This window comes from Hyposmocoma kahamanoa, unplaced genomic scaffold, assembly GCF_003589595.1.
Source record: "Hyposmocoma kahamanoa isolate Upper Pololo Valley unplaced genomic scaffold, ASM358959v1 99879, whole genome shotgun sequence".
Lineage (NCBI taxonomy): Eukaryota > Metazoa > Arthropoda > Insecta > Lepidoptera > Cosmopterigidae > Hyposmocoma > Hyposmocoma kahamanoa.
In genome coordinates this window covers 440,884-458,895 of record NW_020656077.1, presented here as the reverse complement: position 1 = coordinate 458,895, position 18,012 = coordinate 440,884, and the positions used below count along the sequence as shown (strand labels likewise).

The 18,012-nt window shown below is 35.6% G+C and overlaps 2 protein-coding genes across 3 annotated transcripts in view; one reads left to right on the top strand and one right to left on the bottom strand.

Annotated features, from left to right (window-relative positions):
* The first annotated feature begins 2,229 nt into the window (after positions 1-2,229).
* On the top strand, positions 2,230-3,911 carry LOC113239537. Its single transcript, XM_026476600.1, has one exon. It carries the CDS (start codon positions 2,303-2,305, stop codon positions 3,896-3,898), a length of 1,596 nt encoding a protein of 531 aa, XP_026332385.1. The 5' UTR covers positions 2,230-2,302; the 3' UTR covers positions 3,899-3,911.
* A 1,695-nt stretch (positions 3,912-5,606) lies between these two features.
* LOC113239357 (rho guanine nucleotide exchange factor 17) overlaps positions 5,607-18,012 on the bottom strand; it is a 117,364-nt gene continuing 104,958 nt past the window's right edge. For both annotated transcript variants that reach the window (XM_026476329.1, XM_026476330.1), the window contains 16 exons: positions 15,187-15,369; positions 14,598-14,826; positions 14,215-14,527; positions 14,048-14,139; positions 13,755-13,977; positions 13,595-13,686; positions 13,370-13,500; positions 12,979-13,139; positions 12,811-12,903; positions 12,431-12,696; positions 11,792-11,972; positions 11,362-11,429; positions 10,756-10,892; positions 8,650-8,827; positions 7,974-8,144; positions 5,607-6,831 (listed from right to left, as the gene is read on the bottom strand). In XM_026476329.1, the coding sequence (XP_026332114.1) occupies positions 6,542-6,831; positions 7,974-8,144; positions 8,650-8,827; positions 10,756-10,892; positions 11,362-11,429; positions 11,792-11,972; positions 12,431-12,696; positions 12,811-12,903; positions 12,979-13,139; positions 13,370-13,500; positions 13,595-13,686; positions 13,755-13,977; positions 14,048-14,139; positions 14,215-14,527; positions 14,598-14,826; positions 15,187-15,369 (2,808 nt within the window). In that variant the 3' untranslated portion in view covers positions 5,607-6,541. The remainder of the gene's footprint in view (positions 6,832-7,973; positions 8,145-8,649; positions 8,828-10,755; positions 10,893-11,361; positions 11,430-11,791; positions 11,973-12,430; positions 12,697-12,810; positions 12,904-12,978; positions 13,140-13,369; positions 13,501-13,594; positions 13,687-13,754; positions 13,978-14,047; positions 14,140-14,214; positions 14,528-14,597; positions 14,827-15,186; positions 15,370-18,012) is intronic.

Here is an 18,012-nt window from a genome sequence, read left to right as displayed (position 1 = left end):
CCCTAATAAAACAATTTACCATGTTTAATATTACCTTGATAGATGTATTATACATATATGACTATTTTATTAAACAAAAACCGATTTTCAAAAGATTGTCGCTGTGTTCGCTACTGCGGTCTCCTCAACGATAACTGAAATGCATATGGAAGTTCATCAAAGCGAATCATGTGAGCGCAAACACAAAGTAGCTTCTGTGCACTGTTGAGGAGTTCCTCTCATCTGTCTGCTATTTCCATCATCAGATTAGCTCTAGGTCACCATAACATTTTATTTTTTTGAAATTGCATCTTAATTCTAATCCTAAATTACATCTATTCTAATCGTTTAAAGTGGGTGAAATTCAGTCAAACGAATTCATCCCCTAATTTGCCACCCTTGTAGGTGAAACATTTTCCTCAAATTTAAATGGGACCACTGCTAAGGTCCCCCTTTCGAACAAAAAAAATAATCGATCTTTTACAAATACACAAAAATAAATATAGTCCAAATGGGAACGTCCTCTTCGGTTACAAATACAATATACATAATTCTAGAATTTCAAATAGACGTATTATTCACTCTATGTGTACTACTTTGATTGAATTTTAGGTAAATATATTCTGCATGTTCTTTGGTGATAATAAAACTACCATACGCCTATAATACGGAAAAGGCCTCTGGGTAGCACTCTGCGCTATAAGATATTAGGATGTCGTTTTTAGTACATACAAATTTAGGTCATTTAAGGCTTGAGATGTAAATTCAAGTCTACGCTTTTTAAAAGACGGTACAAAGTCTGATTTTGCTTACTTACTTACTCTAGGCAAGATATAAAATAGAAATAACGAAAAGGATTACTTTATACGAAAATAACATATTCATTGAATCTTCTATGTCATAACACGTGATTGTTATCCATAAATAATGATTGATTTTCAGGGCTACGAATGAGGGATATAACGGACTTAAATTTAGTGGATTGTGTGAAATATTATTTGTTTGTAGTTTGCATTTAAAAAAATGTGTAATAACTTTGTTGTCTTCGCTTTACTAGATATTTTACAAATATTATTTCCCTACCGTGAATTTAAGAACCACGTTATTATTCTGAAAATGCTGAGGGTGGTTGGAGGCAGAAGAAAAATCAGAGCTTTTAGAGGCTTTGCAAAAAATTTATATATTCTGTTTAAAATGATTTTTCCTAATTTTACTATTTCCTTTATAATAACTGTAATTAGACAAACGCCAGACATAATAGGAATTTCAACTTAAAATAAGAATTACTTATGTATACATAGGTGCAATATATAAACTAAGTAACAAAATAGGCTTTGAAACAAGAGGTCACTATCCAGAAAGATCAACCAATTTAGAAACATTCGTTCGCCAAATGCAAGCCATCTAAAATTTATGTATTAAAATATTTTCGTCATGATCAGATGCATAGGTCTCCTCTCAAGCGAGGGCTTAGGTCATAATCCGATACGCTGGCCCAATGCATGTTGGGGACTTCACACGTTTTCCGAGGGCTCTTTCCGAGGGTGAACCTTCTTCGACCTGTAGGTTTCATCACGATGTTTTCTTGCACCGAAAAGCTCATGGTAAATTTCAAATTAAATTTCGAACATAAATTCCGAGAAATTTAAAAGTCTCGGCCTCTGTTTGAGAGACGGCAGGCCAAATCATTAGGCTACTACGGCTTAAAATGTTTTACCATTTCAAAATGTTCTGCGATGTAAAAAGTACTTCCCCTTAACAGCCTACCGTATATACGTCTGATGTAATTCGCTGGTAGCATTGTTTCAATTTAATAACGGTCACGTCGTCCCGCTAGGACAAAAACAAACAAAAATAAATTTGTTGTGACAGCCCTTGGGAGTCCACCTACTCCTAGCTCTTTTATATAAGCTGCATCAAGCCGCGCTGGACCACACAGCTTGTGGAACTTTTGAGTCGACAACTTGAATTGCAACAGCGAACTACTCAGTGATTATGTGTAAATGATATTAAACCGTTCCTGTGCAAATAATAATTGTAAGTATTAAGAAAAAAGTTTTATTATTTTGCAAGCGATTGTATTATACGTAAAATGATTTATTTTGTTACAGCTTTGCTTACTAATACTAAAAGCGAATTAAAAAGTGATAACATTTGTACTCATTTTTACTATTTCTTTAAAAAACATTCTATAAGAAATATTAAATAGAAATGTAACCCTTTGGGGGAGTTGGCGTTGGCTGTGCGATTTCATCTATTACGTTGAGTATTTTTCTGACACATAAATACATGTTCACCTTTTATTGTTACAGAAAACATAAAAATGCGTAAAAGACATCACTTTTTGTTATGGCTCCTCTTTGTTGCCTCAATAGAAATTACTTTTGGAATAACTAACAATCATACAAAACCCAATGATGATAATAAGAAGCCTAACAATATAAAAAATAAAACTAGTGTCTCGCGCAATAAAAGGGCACTTAATAACAACGATAACGAAAATCCTTTCTGGCCCACTAGAGGAAAAAAGGCTTTACTTTCAAATCCAAACTCCCTATATATCGACGAATTTGGCGGTGGCGAAAAGAGTCCAACAAATACAAAGATTGATAATGATCCTCCGTTCTGGGGAATGCGAGGAAGACGTAGTAGTGAAAGCATCGAAAATGATTACCCTACAGTTCCTGCCATAAGTAATCACTTTGGAATTATTTGTAAACATTGCTATACGTCTGCTCATAAACTTAACGAAGTTGATACTGATTATTCCAAGGAAAATGAATCAGATTATGAAAATCAAAACTCTGATGAAATTGAAGAAAATAATTACCTATCATCAGCGTCATTGTCGAAAACTAGAAGACAAGAAAATGATCCTTTCTGGGGAGCAAGAGGGCGTCGGCAAGAAGATAAACCGTATTGGAGTCATAAAATGAAGAGTGAGGATATACCTTTTTGGGGACAACGAGGCAGGCGCTTTGATCAAGATGAACCTTTCTGGAGCAGCCGCGGAAGACGAGATACTGAAGTTAATGAAGAGCCGTTCTGGGGCAACCGGGGCAGAAGACAAGAAAATGAACCATTTTGGGGCAACAGAGGAAGAAGACAGGAGAATGATCCTTTCTGGGGAACTCGTGGGAGGCGCAGATATTTCGAGCCATTTCATGGAAAACAAAAGCAACAGTTAAAGAAAATTCTAAAAGAAGCGATTAACACAATGGAAGAAAACATAGAACATCTTGCCAGGTTTAAAAAAGACGACAAATTATTTCCAAGTTCCTACTGGTTTAACCGAGGTAGGAACAGTCAATTAAGAGGCTTATTTAAAGGAGGAAGAAACAAAAATCACGATACTAATATGGACTCTGAAATTGAATTTCATCCCACGCTTTCGGAATCTAGCACAGTTTTAAACGAAAGGATGTATGCTGACCAACCTCGTTACATAGTAGTCGAACGGAGTAGCCGATCTTCGGCAGAAGATGACCCTTACTTTATTTCTCGTGGGAAAAAAAAAATTATCAATTTCAAATTTATCAAAGCTGCTCGCGATAGACGTGGCGCAATCGAGGAGATAGTAAAATCGGTACGCAATGACCCTTATTACATAGCCAGAGGCAAAAAAGACGCGGATTTAAAGGTTGGAAATTCGACGGTTTTGCGAGAAGGGCTTGACAAAGCTAAGGAACTTATCTGTGCGGTCGTCGACTTGATTATGATTAAAAAAGAGGCAACTAAGACGAAGAGAGATATCAATGACAACGAGCGAGATAGGAGGACGATATTAAAAAAACTCGCTGCCCAACTCCAAAATGATCCATACTTTGTTAGCAGAGGCAAGAAAAGCGACGGAACAGTCGTCCATGAAGCTAATTTAGAAGAATTTGTTATTGAAGTTGGTGAAAAATGTAATAATTGAATTCACTATTATCCGGATTCCTAACCTGCATTTGGCACGAAGACGAAAAATTACATTTTGAATTTAAGGTTATTCTGTGTAACTTATGATAAAAATGTATCGTTTAGGTAGATGTTTAAAAACTTGTACACATAATACAATTTTTTAATATTATCTTGCTATTTTAACTACCTACCCTTGAATTGATTATTAATAATTGTAGTTAATTAAATAAGTTGCTTCGAAATACAAGTGATTTTACCTTAAGAACAACGAATTGTAAACATTACTCACAAGATTGTATACCTAAATCTTTAAATAAAATCGTTTTTGACAGCTTATATTGAACTGTGCGATCATTTTTTGCTATAGGAGTTGATTGAACAAAATACTATAATTAATAAAACTTAATATTAAATCTCACGATATAATATATTTCTGATAATATTTACAAAAAGTTATTCTCTAAAAATTAAACACAAACCGTTAGTGCGACTTCTTCATTTATTTCGTAAATCATATATTATAATTTATATATATATATATATAGGACACATAATCCAAACATCGTATATTTATTTAGTTTTTTTTTCACATTTATGGGGAAGGTAACAAGGATTTGAGCAATCAACATTATAAGCACATATTATATAAAATGTACGCGGTCATATTTTAATTTAAATAAAGAGGATAAACATTTAAGACGACATGGACCTTATTTTATAAGCTGCAAAATACTAAAAAATAACTGCTTTTTTTATAAAATGGAACAGATTTATAAAAAGCAGAACTTCGTGAACAGGATTTGTGAGACATATATAGAATAAGATAGTCATTACACCAACCTAGACGATATCTATTTTTATATCAACTACATGTAAATATAATTATAACATACACATTCCGAGTAACATTTATGTACTAAAAGTTAATGTTCATAAATTAATGATCAATAATGATGAATGATCATTGATGACTAATGCTAGTGTAATGATTACCTGCGAAAGTGGGGTATGAAATACTGTCGACTTTTTCTAACGAGCCATTCCTGAAGTTCTCGACCGTAAATTTTGCTGTATTGATAGACTTTAGTGTGGGCGTAAAGTATTAGAAGATTAGAAAACCGTCACAAGAAGACCAAAATAAGTTGCAAACATTTTATGAAATCGCTAGCGAATTTACGTTCATGGTGGACGTTAATGGTACGTCTTATAGTTTTATTGCACCTAAATAATCATCCCAGTTTGCTTTTTCTTCAGTTGAGCTAAATTTCAAGTTGTTTTAAAAAACATTTGATTAAAAGTGACAATAGTTTCGACTGGAGTTTAATAGTGAAACAAAGGCTAACGCCCAAACACAGTTGATTTTTTGTATGTATATAATAGTACAATATTTGGGAACAGTGTAACATCTCTATCTTGGTATGATTACATACTATGAATGCTCAATAAAAATCGCTACGATAAATGGTAATAAACAAAGTACAATAATAAACACATTGTATACTTAGACTGTATACAATGTGTTTATTATTGTACTTATACAGAATTTCAAAGCTTCGAAATTTTGTTACGGAGAAATTTCAGAAACAATACCTAATACGTAACATCTCTTATTAAATGTATTGCGATTAGTGATAACTGTATAATAGTTGTAGTTAAATCGTATACATAAATATATATATATATATATATACTATATATCGACTATATATCATAATATTATCATTTGAAAAATTCTAAAAGACACTATAACAGGCCGTCAAAACGATGGTCGAATATTAAACTATGACAATTTCAATAATACTGTATTTTTTTATTATTTTAAGCAGAAAATTTTTTATATACTTACAGTACAGACATTATTTAAAATAATATTACGTATGGCAATAAGAAGTTAAACATTCTGACATTAAATGTCCTATAGTTAATAATCTCAAATTTTCTGATGACGCCAAACGAGGTTCTTAAAGGGGCTGAAAAAATAAATAGAACCTCAAGCCCAAACATTTATCAATTAAAAGTGTCCACGATGACATTCAGTACTGATTTGAAGGTACAGAGTAGTGACATCTAAGGACATCGATCCAGCAAACACACCAAAAAATTGATTGCATTTGGTTATTTACTACACATTGGGAAATAAATCTACATTTGAGTATATCAGAGCAGATAACTCTACAACACTGAGTAGTACACATGTAAGGTGCTTGATAATTTAAATGATTATTTTTATCTTCAATTTATTAGTACATAACATCGAGAGTTTAACTTTTTTATGTAATATTATGAAAGCTGGAATAATGCTAACATTCAGATTCGATTAAACATTAAATTAATATTAGGCTTTGCGTCGTTCGAAAATTATTTTTCATACTAAATCACATACGAATAAAATGTTCCCATTCACTGTAACCTGACTGTCGAAACACGTACACTTAAAATCTTTGCATCAAAGTTAATAAGGCCCACTACAAACAATCTGTAAATTGATCTAGCTTAGGTGACCATCAAAAACGAATTTACCTTAAATCAGATACTCATGATGCCAAATTAAAAAATCGCGGTGTATACGCTTTGGCTTCACTTCCTTCCTATTCCAAATCGCCCTCCTCTGGAAAGCGGTGGAACGTGCTGCTGTAACCCTGTAGGCCTTATGCTGATTTCATATTCTCCATAAAAGAAGGTGATTAGTCGCGTCCTCCCGTCCTGCGTCTTCCGTCATTGTGGAACTTCGGAAATCTTCGTAACCGTCTCCACCGGAGATTATCAGCGTTTCTTTATCGTTCTGCGTACTTTCGGCTTGCTTTTGCAATTTCTCTGCGTTAGTGGAACGGCGGGTCATGGCTTTAGTTTTCAGCGTCGTCTGTGCAGGTTTAGCAGAATGTTTCGATACCACCGGATTTTCGACAAGTGTCAAAAATCTCACATGGCCAGTGTGCCCGTAGGTGATACCTGAAAAATATGTACAATATGGTTATCCAAAATAATGCGAAAGTAACTCTGCCACGTTTTCATGCCTAAACCACTGAACGAATTCTGATTAATTTTGGTATAAAGATAGATGAGACCTAGGAGGAGGATATAGGCTATTTTTTGTCACTAAAATAAATCTTAAAGGGGGTGAAATAGGGGATGGAATGGCACGTAACAAATAGTCAAACATCATAATTAGTACAGTTCAATAGGCTAAGTACTCGAAGTACTTATTCTACGCAGACAAAGTTGCGGCACAAGTTGTTGCTAAAAATTCAAAGGTAAGTTGCATAACCTGCCATCTGTGGGAAAATGATCGGAAAATTTTGTAATGCAGTTCAGGTTGCAGTGAGATGTATTTATATGTCGCGTGTTGCGTACCTCCTGCTTCTAATAGTGCGAGGCAGATGGCAATGTACCACAAGGCAGATGGCAATGTACCACACTGGTATTGAACAATTTTACAAAGACTACACACGTAGTCTTCTCTGTGGATTCATTGTGACGTCACACATGTCCAGTTTTTGTCTCGTTTATCGATTTTTCTAGACAAGTATTAACGTGCCATTGATGAAAATTTGACTGTCGTCGTAATAGGAGCTTATTCCGAACAAAATTGTGCCTTAAACATTTTGGTGTGAAGTGATTTAGTAGAATTTCACTGACAGATACGTGAATATTGAACAGTTGCCTAAAGAAAGCATATTTAGGATAAAAAATGCAAAAAGGAAGGAACCTATTTAACAAATACATTTCGAAGTTCTATTATGTCGGTCATGTAAAAAAATTGCAACAAATGGACTACTATACAATATTTACTGCTATAAAACCAATACTTCGAAATAGTGCGCCATCTATCTAAGGCCAATACATTTCGACGAAGCGCACCTATGTTAACTTCGTGAGGAATTTGTTCTATCAGCCTTGTACATTCGTGTCTGTGGATTGTTTCATGACTACGCCACTAGATGGCGACACATTTCACAATACACCAACATTCAAAACACATTTTCGTCTAAAATTTATGTACATTTATAAAGTTTAAAAAATAAAATCTGCATTTGCATATTACAAAATTTATGGACAACATAACACACAGAGCTTATCACAAAGAAACTCACCAGTGAGTTGAGGAACCGTGAAAATACCAGTGCGTAGATTCGGGGAGTTATGAAGGGGCGCGGTCAACAGCACACCAGCGCTGGTGCCAACCCACAACGTGTCGCGATGGGCCAGCAACGCGGTCACACGGAGACAGGCTGCTTTGTGCTGACGAATTATATCATCGCATCCTGAAATTGCAGATAAGACTTTTGGTAATGATTTAATTCCTAGTTTTCGTGTGCAGTGTTTGGTGATAATTGTTAGACAGAAGTTGATTAGCAACTTTTTCTATCTTCAACTAAGAGTCGTAATACTTGACCAGTACGTTACTTTCAAATGAATGTTTATTAGACAAGCCTAAATATGATGTCGGAACAATCATTGAACAATACGATGTTATTCGTAGTATACGCTATACTTGTCGTTGTCACTGTTTGCGTAGCAGCATTAAAGAAATTGCTTGAGAAAAGTGTGTGAATTTCTTTTACTATCGTCGTAAAAAACTAGTGTTTGTGAGCAACCTAAAATGTATAATATTTTGAACGGAACACTTAAAATTATTTAATAATTGAGCGCTGCTGTAGGCATTCTAACAGAGATTTTAATCTCGAACAGCTTTATTCGACTACTAGTGATAAAATAGTTTTATTTTTATTCATATTCATTAGGATGAATTAAGTCTGTAACACATACCGTGTAGCATCTTAGTGACTTGCGGAGTGATGTTGATTTCGGCCAACTGCTCGCGAGTGGTAGCGTTGTAACAACGCAACTGTGCCGCGTTGTGTAGTGATAGCCAGATCGACCCTCCGGCCACAGCCATATGACTGATCGGCTTCGTCTCAGAACTTATTTGGAATGTTTCGTCCACCTAGACATTAAAGCGAGATTTAAAAAAACTTAGTTTTTCAATAAGGGTGTTTATTTTAAGTCATAATTTTAAAATGACTAGAGAGATATATCATAATACTGCTTATGTGTCGTGTCTTTACACTTTTATATTTTATAATAACACAACTTCTTAAAAAAAACCGACCTCAAAAGTTCGTGGAATTACATCTAGTTGCCAAGCTAACTTTTATTGAAATCGGTTACTAGAAAGTCCGCGAAACTAATTTCATCCCGTAGCTTTACACCCTTATAGGTGGAATATTTTCTTCAAACTAATGGGACCTATACGTGAGACGCTATAAGTTTCCGGAATGAATAAGAAAAAAATACTGTAAATTATGGTCGGAAATGAATTTAATGTTTCTCAAAATATTCTCTGTTAGCGTTAATGCAGTTTTTCATACGAATGAACAAATTTTGAAAACATTTATGCCACTCCTCCGTGACAGTCTCTGAAATATATTTTCCATACTCTTTGACAGCCTCTTCAGATGATGAAAGTCGTTGACCGCGTAACTGGTTCTTAATTTTTGGAAATAAATAAAAGTCACATGGTGGCAGGGCGGAACTGTACGCGGGATGGGTCATAAGGTCAACGTTGTTTACCTTCAAAAATTCATTTGTCTGTTTGACCGTGTGAGAACTGGCATTGCCGTGGTGCAAGATGATACGGCGTTTACGGTTATTTTTACGGAGTTTGTCAATAATATAATAATATAATATAATAATATAATATAATAATATAATATAATACAATAATACAATAACTTCCGTCAAACAAATGGTCGTGTACCAATCACTATTCACGGTACAACGATTCTCCAAGGCAACAGTGGCCACGTGTCCAGTTTTATTTAAAAAAGAAGCAATCATCCGCTTAGAGGCACTTTACACATGCGCCACTTTTTTTTTTGTTTCGACTATCTCGAAAGACCCATACGCTCGATTGCTGCTTTGTTTTGGGATCGTAACTATAAATCTATGTTTTGTCACCTGTTACTATGTCCGACATCAAATTTGACGCCCCTTCGCTGAATCTGGTAACCATGGCATTGCACCAAGAGACGTGATACGTTTTTTTAAGCCTCAGTCAAATTGTGTGGGATCCACCGAGAGCAAAGCTTTTTCACACCCAAATATTTGTGTAGTACTGATTGTATTTGACTTATGCCTATGCCTAAAGATGCCCGAATCTCATAGTATATCACATGCCTGTCTGTTTTGATCATATAGCATCGATGTTTTTGTTGTTCACAGCAGTGGGCGAGCGACCATCACAAAATTCGTCACTGAGATTCACATGACCGCGTTTAAGTTCTGCAAACCAGCTATAAATAGTCATCTTGCATGGTACTTTATCGCCAAAAGCAGTTTGAAGCCAAGGGAAGCTGAGCTGTTACATTACTCTTAAAGTTGTAGAAAATCATACTACGAAAATTTTCACTACTTAAATCCATGGTGATGTAGACAACCAATTTCTAAAATGACGCCACATTGTGAAAACAAGTGACAGTCAGATGAAACAAACTGTATTCTACGGCCAAAGAGAATAGTTCCATTTTCAAATGTTGTAATTACTTTTTAAATATTGTTTATGTAAGTGGCCAGTTCCGGAAACTTATAGTACGCCCTATGTACTATGGTACCCTCTTTCCAAAAAAAAAATCATCAAAATCGGTTCACAAATGCCGGCCGGAGTTATGACGTAACATACACATCAAAAATATAGTCGAATTGTGAACTTCCTCCTTTTTTTGAATTCGGTTAAAAACATATATATGAACAGACATCGTAAAACCTATAAAATAAAGCTTGATACAAAAAATTCAAGAGCTCAGAAGAATACAGTGTAGCCCTACTTGCAAATGAAGGACACCTGTCATAAAATAGACGTGATAAATGAAATACCTGCAATGTATGCGGGTTAATAATTTTAATCGATGCATGTGTGGCGCACCACAGCATACCGCCGGAAAGGAGCATGCTGCCCACCGGGCTGCTGCCCGTGCCCACCGCAATCGTAGATCGCTCCGTCCACGATCCATCTGGAATTTGATATCTCAGTCATGATCTATCTTATTGCAGGAATGATTCGTCACGGCAGACCTGTTCAATCTTGGCTCAAGCTATTTTTCTAAAAACACTATTTTATTATTTGCTCTCAAGTTTGAGTAACAAGTGTCAGTATCAAATCAACAAATGTTACCAAAATATTCCGTTACCGCTGATTGACCTTATCAATACTTATCCTACTTAATATGCAACTAGTATACGGGGTACCAACCAACTTTTAGTCCAGAAAGCGAAGAAAATCACAAGATACAAGAAATGCTTTCATATTTTTTAAAGATAACCTTGTTTTCTACCCCTTGATCACCAAAACCCTACGTATTCCGAAAATTCATATAGAAAAAAAGCTATGTTATATAATTTAACTCTTGATGTAAATGAATTTCTGTATGTGACATGCTACCTTTCAAGTGTAAGTGCATAAAAAATTTAATAAACAATTACCTATATCTCTACAGTACACCACAAGATCACCGTTTCCAAGCGCAACGAACACTTTCCCCTCCACGTACCTGCAAAAATGTAAAGGTACTGAAGTACCTCTGTAATGTGTATAGTTACAGAGTTTACACATTGAAATTAAAAAGGTACGTCAGTTTGAGAGTTTTCCACATAAAATTATAGTATTCTCAATCTCATAACAAACATTCAAACATTATTGGTGAACGTTGTTAACTATTTTCGCATAAAGCTAGCCAGCTATCACTTTTGGAAAAACAAAAAAAATCGCTAAGGCGCGGTGTTGCATGGATTTACAGTTCGCTACAGCATTCAAAGGAATAGAATGGGAAGGATTTTGGAGAATGATACGGAGAATCTTAAAAATATTAATTATACATGATCATTATGTCGTCATTGCTTAATAAAAACTCACACAATGGAATGAACACCCGAGTTATGTTGCAACTTGACTTTGTTCTTCTTGATCCTGATGTTGTCCAAGCAGTTGTAGACGTGGATGCAACCATCTTCTGTTCCGAGCCACATAGTGGGCTGGTTAGCTGTGGTGCCACTATCCTCTGAGGACTGACGGCTGGTCGGCGATGAAAGAGTTCCTAAATATACATAACGCATATAAATTTATGAGTCAAAATTATAGTTATTTCTAAACTCTGAACTTGCAGATCTAATCCATTCTTTGTGTGATTTGACCGAAATAGAATTTTGTGGATCGTAAAAACTCCATTAAAAGGATAATTTCTTCTACCTTTAGCAGACCTTGAATATACAGTGGTCAGTGAAAACTTTTCAAATGCTGTAAGGTCAGATATAAATCGTGCAAAAATATGATAAATGTTACCCAGCATAGAACGTCGTGCCCCGAAGTTTGGTCTCCTAAGTAAACAAGAATAAATAGAAGTAATATGTAGATTAACTATTAGATAGAGAATTCATTAGTAGTTAGGAGTAGTACCTTAAACGAAAATATTTTCTATATAAATAATACTACCAGAAAAAACCGTATAATTTTAATTGTCCGAGATGCAAAGTAAAAAATGTGCTAAGTCCTCACCAGACGTGATACCCATGGCTTGTTTATCGACCGCGGGGTTTGAACTGGATTTTACCACAGGATGCACTTGAATATTTTGCCCAGTGTGAGGAGTGCTCAGGCTTTTGCTGTGGTTTGGCGTGAGTGAGATATTCTTGGCGTTTCCAAGTCCAGTATACAGGCTGCTGTGGAGACGAACCGTTCCCGGTTCTTGGCACCTCTCTAATTGAGCATCTTGGTTATCACTGCCCGATGATCCGTCATCCTCGTCATCGCTAGACGAAGAGCTGGAAATTCCAATTTTAGTTAAGTTTAAAAATAAACATTCATAAGATTTAAAAATCAACCTAGAAGCCCGTCTACTTGGCTGACGTTTTGTATTCTATATAATAAAGACAAACCTGTCAAGTCGGATGTTCTTGCAGCTATCATCAGGATCCGAAATGCTGATATCAGGTTTAACTGAACTTGCATTGTTCAGCGAACTGGTACTCCTAAAGCAAAGCAGGACGTTGTTTTCATTAGGATGTTGAGTAATTTTTCAAAGCACGTGACCCAACAGCACTTACGGAATATCCAGAGTCTGCTGTCTAGTGAGTACAGGCGCAGGTGGCACGCAAGCAACACAAAGTATACGAGCGTTGCATACACCATTGCACGAAGTCACCTGAGGCTTGGGGGTCAGCGTCAGCACGCAAACCTGACCCACATAGCCATCGCTGTTGCACACCTGTTAACAAAAGGTTACTTTGTTTCATGCCAATTCTTCTAAATCTTTTTAAGAAGTTGATAGATTTGTTTAAATACGCATCAATACAATTACAATAATTCGCAAGTGCATCATAAATATAAATTTAAAATAGCATTCACCAGGCGTACACACCATAAATCTTAAACATAAAATGATTAAAAGATTAAAAGAATTGAATAAAATTTCCCAATTGACTAGGACAAACTCACCCAAACATCAGGAGCTTGTCCAATTGGAGGAAGAGTGGGTGCAGCACAAGTGAACTGCAGGCCAGCCCGGGTCTTACGTATCGGCACTGGGGACAAAAACTCTGGCGCTGGCCTCTCTTGACCGTATACCCCTAGAATATTACAAAATGAATTGTTAGATGGACAACGTGTTACCATAACAAAGACTGAAAACCGGTGGCGTAATGAAGGTCCTCCTTGACTTACATAATTTTTGTTTGGTTTCATTTATAAGCTCCTCCCAAATGGTCCTTTTTTCAGTTTTTGGAAATATGATCGTTACTGTTTCTGGACCGTTCCTAGAAAATTCGTAACAATCATTGAGAGCATTCTTCGCATTCTTTTGAGTTATATTTATTATACTTACGGAGTATTCAGGCTGATCTCCATGTAACACAGCTGCGTGTCACAGTGCTGTGTTTCAGATAGCTGCTTATTTACATTATGCAGCAGCTCCCTCACCATTTCTTCAAGTTGCGAATGTTGTGAGTGAAGAGCTGCCACTTGTTCAGAAATTTGAGTCAATGTGTTTGCGTCTGCTGACAACGTCTCTACTTCGTGCATTATTCGCCTAAGATTTTCATCTTTTGCTGAAATATTAGATAAACAGTTAGTAGTAAACAAGAAAATATTTGAGGCAACAAACGGTTAAAATTTTACCTTTCACAATTTCGAGATCAGTCAAAGGTATTTTCATCAGCAACTTATATTTATTTCCTTCCATCTGACTTGCTATATTAGTTTGGTATGATCTGCAAATTAAAATTCGGTATGTTACGTAATCATGACGAGTCTTTCTATAAACTTATCTCTCGATAAATACTCACGGAATGGGTTTCTTGATGGTTCCAGTCCTCCTCTTAACACTTGTTATTAAGAGCGTGTCGTTGAAGAGAAACAGAGCTCTGTCTTTAATTGTTCCCTGAGCTGAGGGCATCGAAACTGTCTCATAGCGTAAAAAAGTGCGTTCTGCCGACGTCAGATTCGATAAACCCTCAATCATTTGTTCCAAATCTCTTAATGTCTGCTGCTGTTGTTCGAGTTCCAGACTTTCCCTTTCTGTGCAATTTATCAGTTCTAATAATTCAAGCACTTCCTTTTGAGCCTCGAGGAGTAATTTGTGATCTGGATGTGATGAGTCTGCAAAGGAGGGAATAAAAATCATATCTGCAATGACATCTACGTTATAAAACTAACGAAATTTAGTCACCTGTATGTTTAATAAGCCTCTGTAGCAAAAGTTTGTAGTACGGGAACTTCTGAACTGGCTTTATGAGAAGGTGGTCCAGTGACAATTTGCCTTTGTGATCACGAGCCATTGCGTCCAGAAACTTCGCAAATGCAGGGCGAGAAGCTGCAGCGGTCTTGATGGTCTCTTTTGCTTTTTTCAAGTTGTGGATAAAAGACATGTATGTGTCCATTACAGCCGGTTTTGTAAACTGAAAGCAATGTAAGTTGTGAATTACAATAACCGATTAAATCAAATAAGTTGTACGATACATTCCATGTTTTAATCCCAATTCACTTCAGATTTCTATATTACATCCGAAGCCGTCATTGTAATAATCCGTCATTGCGAAATAACGTGGAAACTTATCTCGCCCGCATTAAATATTTAAAGAAAAGATTCGGAATTTAAGATAATTTTTCTTTGATTGATCCCCTGTGCTAAATGGACTGCGAAAAAATGCTTAGTCATCAAATGATTGAACGTTCCACTTAGATACTCGAACCTTGGTGTGTAGGTAGTTTGTAAGATTTTTCAAGAAAAAATAAAACTTTATTTATATTCAATTTACCACTTCCAAGAAAACGTCTCCGACTTTTTGGTGTATATCCCATTGTTCTAAGCGCCTCCGCAGCTGCTCCAAAAAGACCTGGTGAACATTGAGGATCCCAGGTACTTGATAGAATATCTCGTCAACTAGGACGGCGTCAAGGAGACCAGCGTTTTCAGGACTTTTCAATGGTTGAAGATATTTCTGAAATATAAAAATTCACTGTTTCAAATTTACATGGCGCACTCTCGATTTATTACAATACTTACGAGAAATTATCAAATCAATACCATGTTATGAAAATATATAAATGCTAAATAGTCAAAGATTAAAATCCAACTGGAATCAGCCTGTTCGAGTTAATAATGTACCAAGTTCTTTTGACTCGTTTATAATTCCAGATGTGGAATAAATGCGAAAAACATTTTTATATAAAAATAAAGAGAAGGCGAGAGTAGTTTTCCATGTTTCTGAATTCTAAATATCGTTTATTTTAATAACGTACTTCCATTTTCCATTTTTCGGTGAAAAAGTTATTCTCAAATAATAAAAAGTTCTATGTGTGACTGGATGCTTTGTATCCAAATAATAACGTAGGATTTCTTTTTCATTTAGAATTTTGTTGAAGTTCTGGTACCATAGGGTACCCGAAAAAAGTGGCATACATGTTTTAACCGACTCCAAAAAAGGAACATAATAATAATATGCACACACTCATAGCCCCGCACACACAGACATCCACAAATTACATCCAAACTCAGGAGAGAAATAAATGTAGGTCATACAAATATTTTTCCAAGCCTAGGAATCGAACCAGAGACGCCTATGTGGCAGTCCACCATAATAACTGTTCTGCCTCAGAGGCAGTTAAAAGGGGGTTCTCAATTGAACTGTATTTTTTGTGTTTATTTTTATTTTTATTATTGTTACGGTTACTTCGAAATCCGACTCCTAATTTGCCACTTTTGAACGTAAATAGGAATATCGCCTTCAAATTTGAATGGAGCCACTAATGAGGTACCCTCTTTTCAACAAAAAAAGAATCATTAAAATCTGTTCATAAAATGTCGAAATAATCGTGTAACAAACACACCAAAAATACTACAATCGAATTGAGAACCTGTTACTTTTAAGAAGTCAGTTAAAAAGAAAATGCAAATAATAGATACACATGTCACTTGGGTATTGACCCATTCTGATGTTTGTGGTACTGGTTATAAACTAATTTTATTAAATCTTTGCAGGTTTTTTCTGTTTTGATTTTGGAAAACTTGAAATATAGCAGAATGTTCCAAATTGTAAAAAGCCTTCGCATAGTCTACAAAGGCTATGTAAAGGTGTGAAGGTGGTCCATAGTTGAGAAGTTGGGTCGGAAGCCGGTTTGTTCAGGTGGTTGGTGTTGATCTAGGTTGTTTAATAATTCGGCTTTCGATGCCTTTAATAAATGCTTTATAAACATAATGACACTAAGCTAATAGGTCTATAGTTGCCAATCGAGAATTTGTCTCCCTTCTTATGAAGGAGGACTACCTTCACGTGACACATGTGACTTGTGATTATTCCTGTCTCTAAAATAGAATTCAATGAATTAGTTAGGTGGGGAAGTAAGTTCAGCAGCAGTACAGTTCCTTGTGAAAGATCGTCCTAGGTAGTACTGCCACTTTACCTATTTCTGCCGCCAAGCAGTAATGTCAGCATTACTGTGTTCCGGTTTTGAAGAGTAAGGGTGCTGGTGAAATTACAGGCACATGGGACTTGTCAACATATGTCTCAGGGTGACGGGCACAGTGGTAATACCCCTCAGATCTTTGCTATTTAAAGCTCTGAGTGGCACTTTAACTGTTATGAACTCCCGCCTGTTCAGCGCGTGTTCATCACGATACTCTCATGCTATATTGAAATAAACTTTTGTTAAATCAGTTGGTACTTGTGTATGAATATTTATAAACCAGTATCGCGGTTTGGTATGTTCATTATGGAGTATGATTATGAAAAATAAATGAAATGCTGAACAATTTTGAATTTGAGGTACTCTTGCTCAAACTATCACAAATACAAAAATGTACATGTCTGCCTCTTAATGTTATTTTTTATACGTGTGTACGACTCGCGCTGTACAGTGCGAGTGTATTGCGAAATTTAGCAAATGTGTGCGGACGTGTACGGACTACACAGCGCGCGGCGAGCGTGTACACATACAGGACGCGCAGCTACATTTGTATGACGTTGCCATACTAGTCTTGTTATACTACTAGTTACGTCTGCGCAGAATAAGTACGTCAGGTAACCTATTAAGAACAAATATTCAAATAATTCCCTATTTTACCTGGTGAGGTAATTGGTCAAAATCGCTGAAACATTGTTTATTTCTTACGAAAGGCATAAAATTTTCAGATCCCTTACTTAAGAAATTATTGGTTCTCAATACAAACTTTCATTTCCTATTTCACCTTCGTTAAAATTTATTTCTGTGACAAAAAGTAGCCTATGTCCCTCTCCTGGGTCAAATCTATCTCTATCAAAATTCATCAAATATGGTTCAGCGGTTTAGGAGTGTAAACTTACAAGACAGACAGTTGTGTTGAAGGATTTTTTTCTGAGTGTTCGATCTTTGTGTTAATAATAACAAACTAGTGGAGTAATTTCACAAAAAATAATTGAATATCAATTCAATAAAAATTTAATTCACAAAATACTCGTACATTCTATATGTATTAAAACAAATACAGCAAATTAACCTCATTTATTTAATAATCACAAAATACATATTAAAAAATACTATCCTACTACCAACTGGGTACTGCGAAAGCATCTGAAATTTCAATTATAAAATACTTTCAAATGTAA

Bases quoted from the DNA above. Each gene is read 5' to 3' on its own strand.
- LOC113239537 (XM_026476600.1), top strand. From the start codon at position 2,303: ATGCGTAAAAGACATCACTTTTTGTTATGGCTCCTCTTTGTTGCCTCA.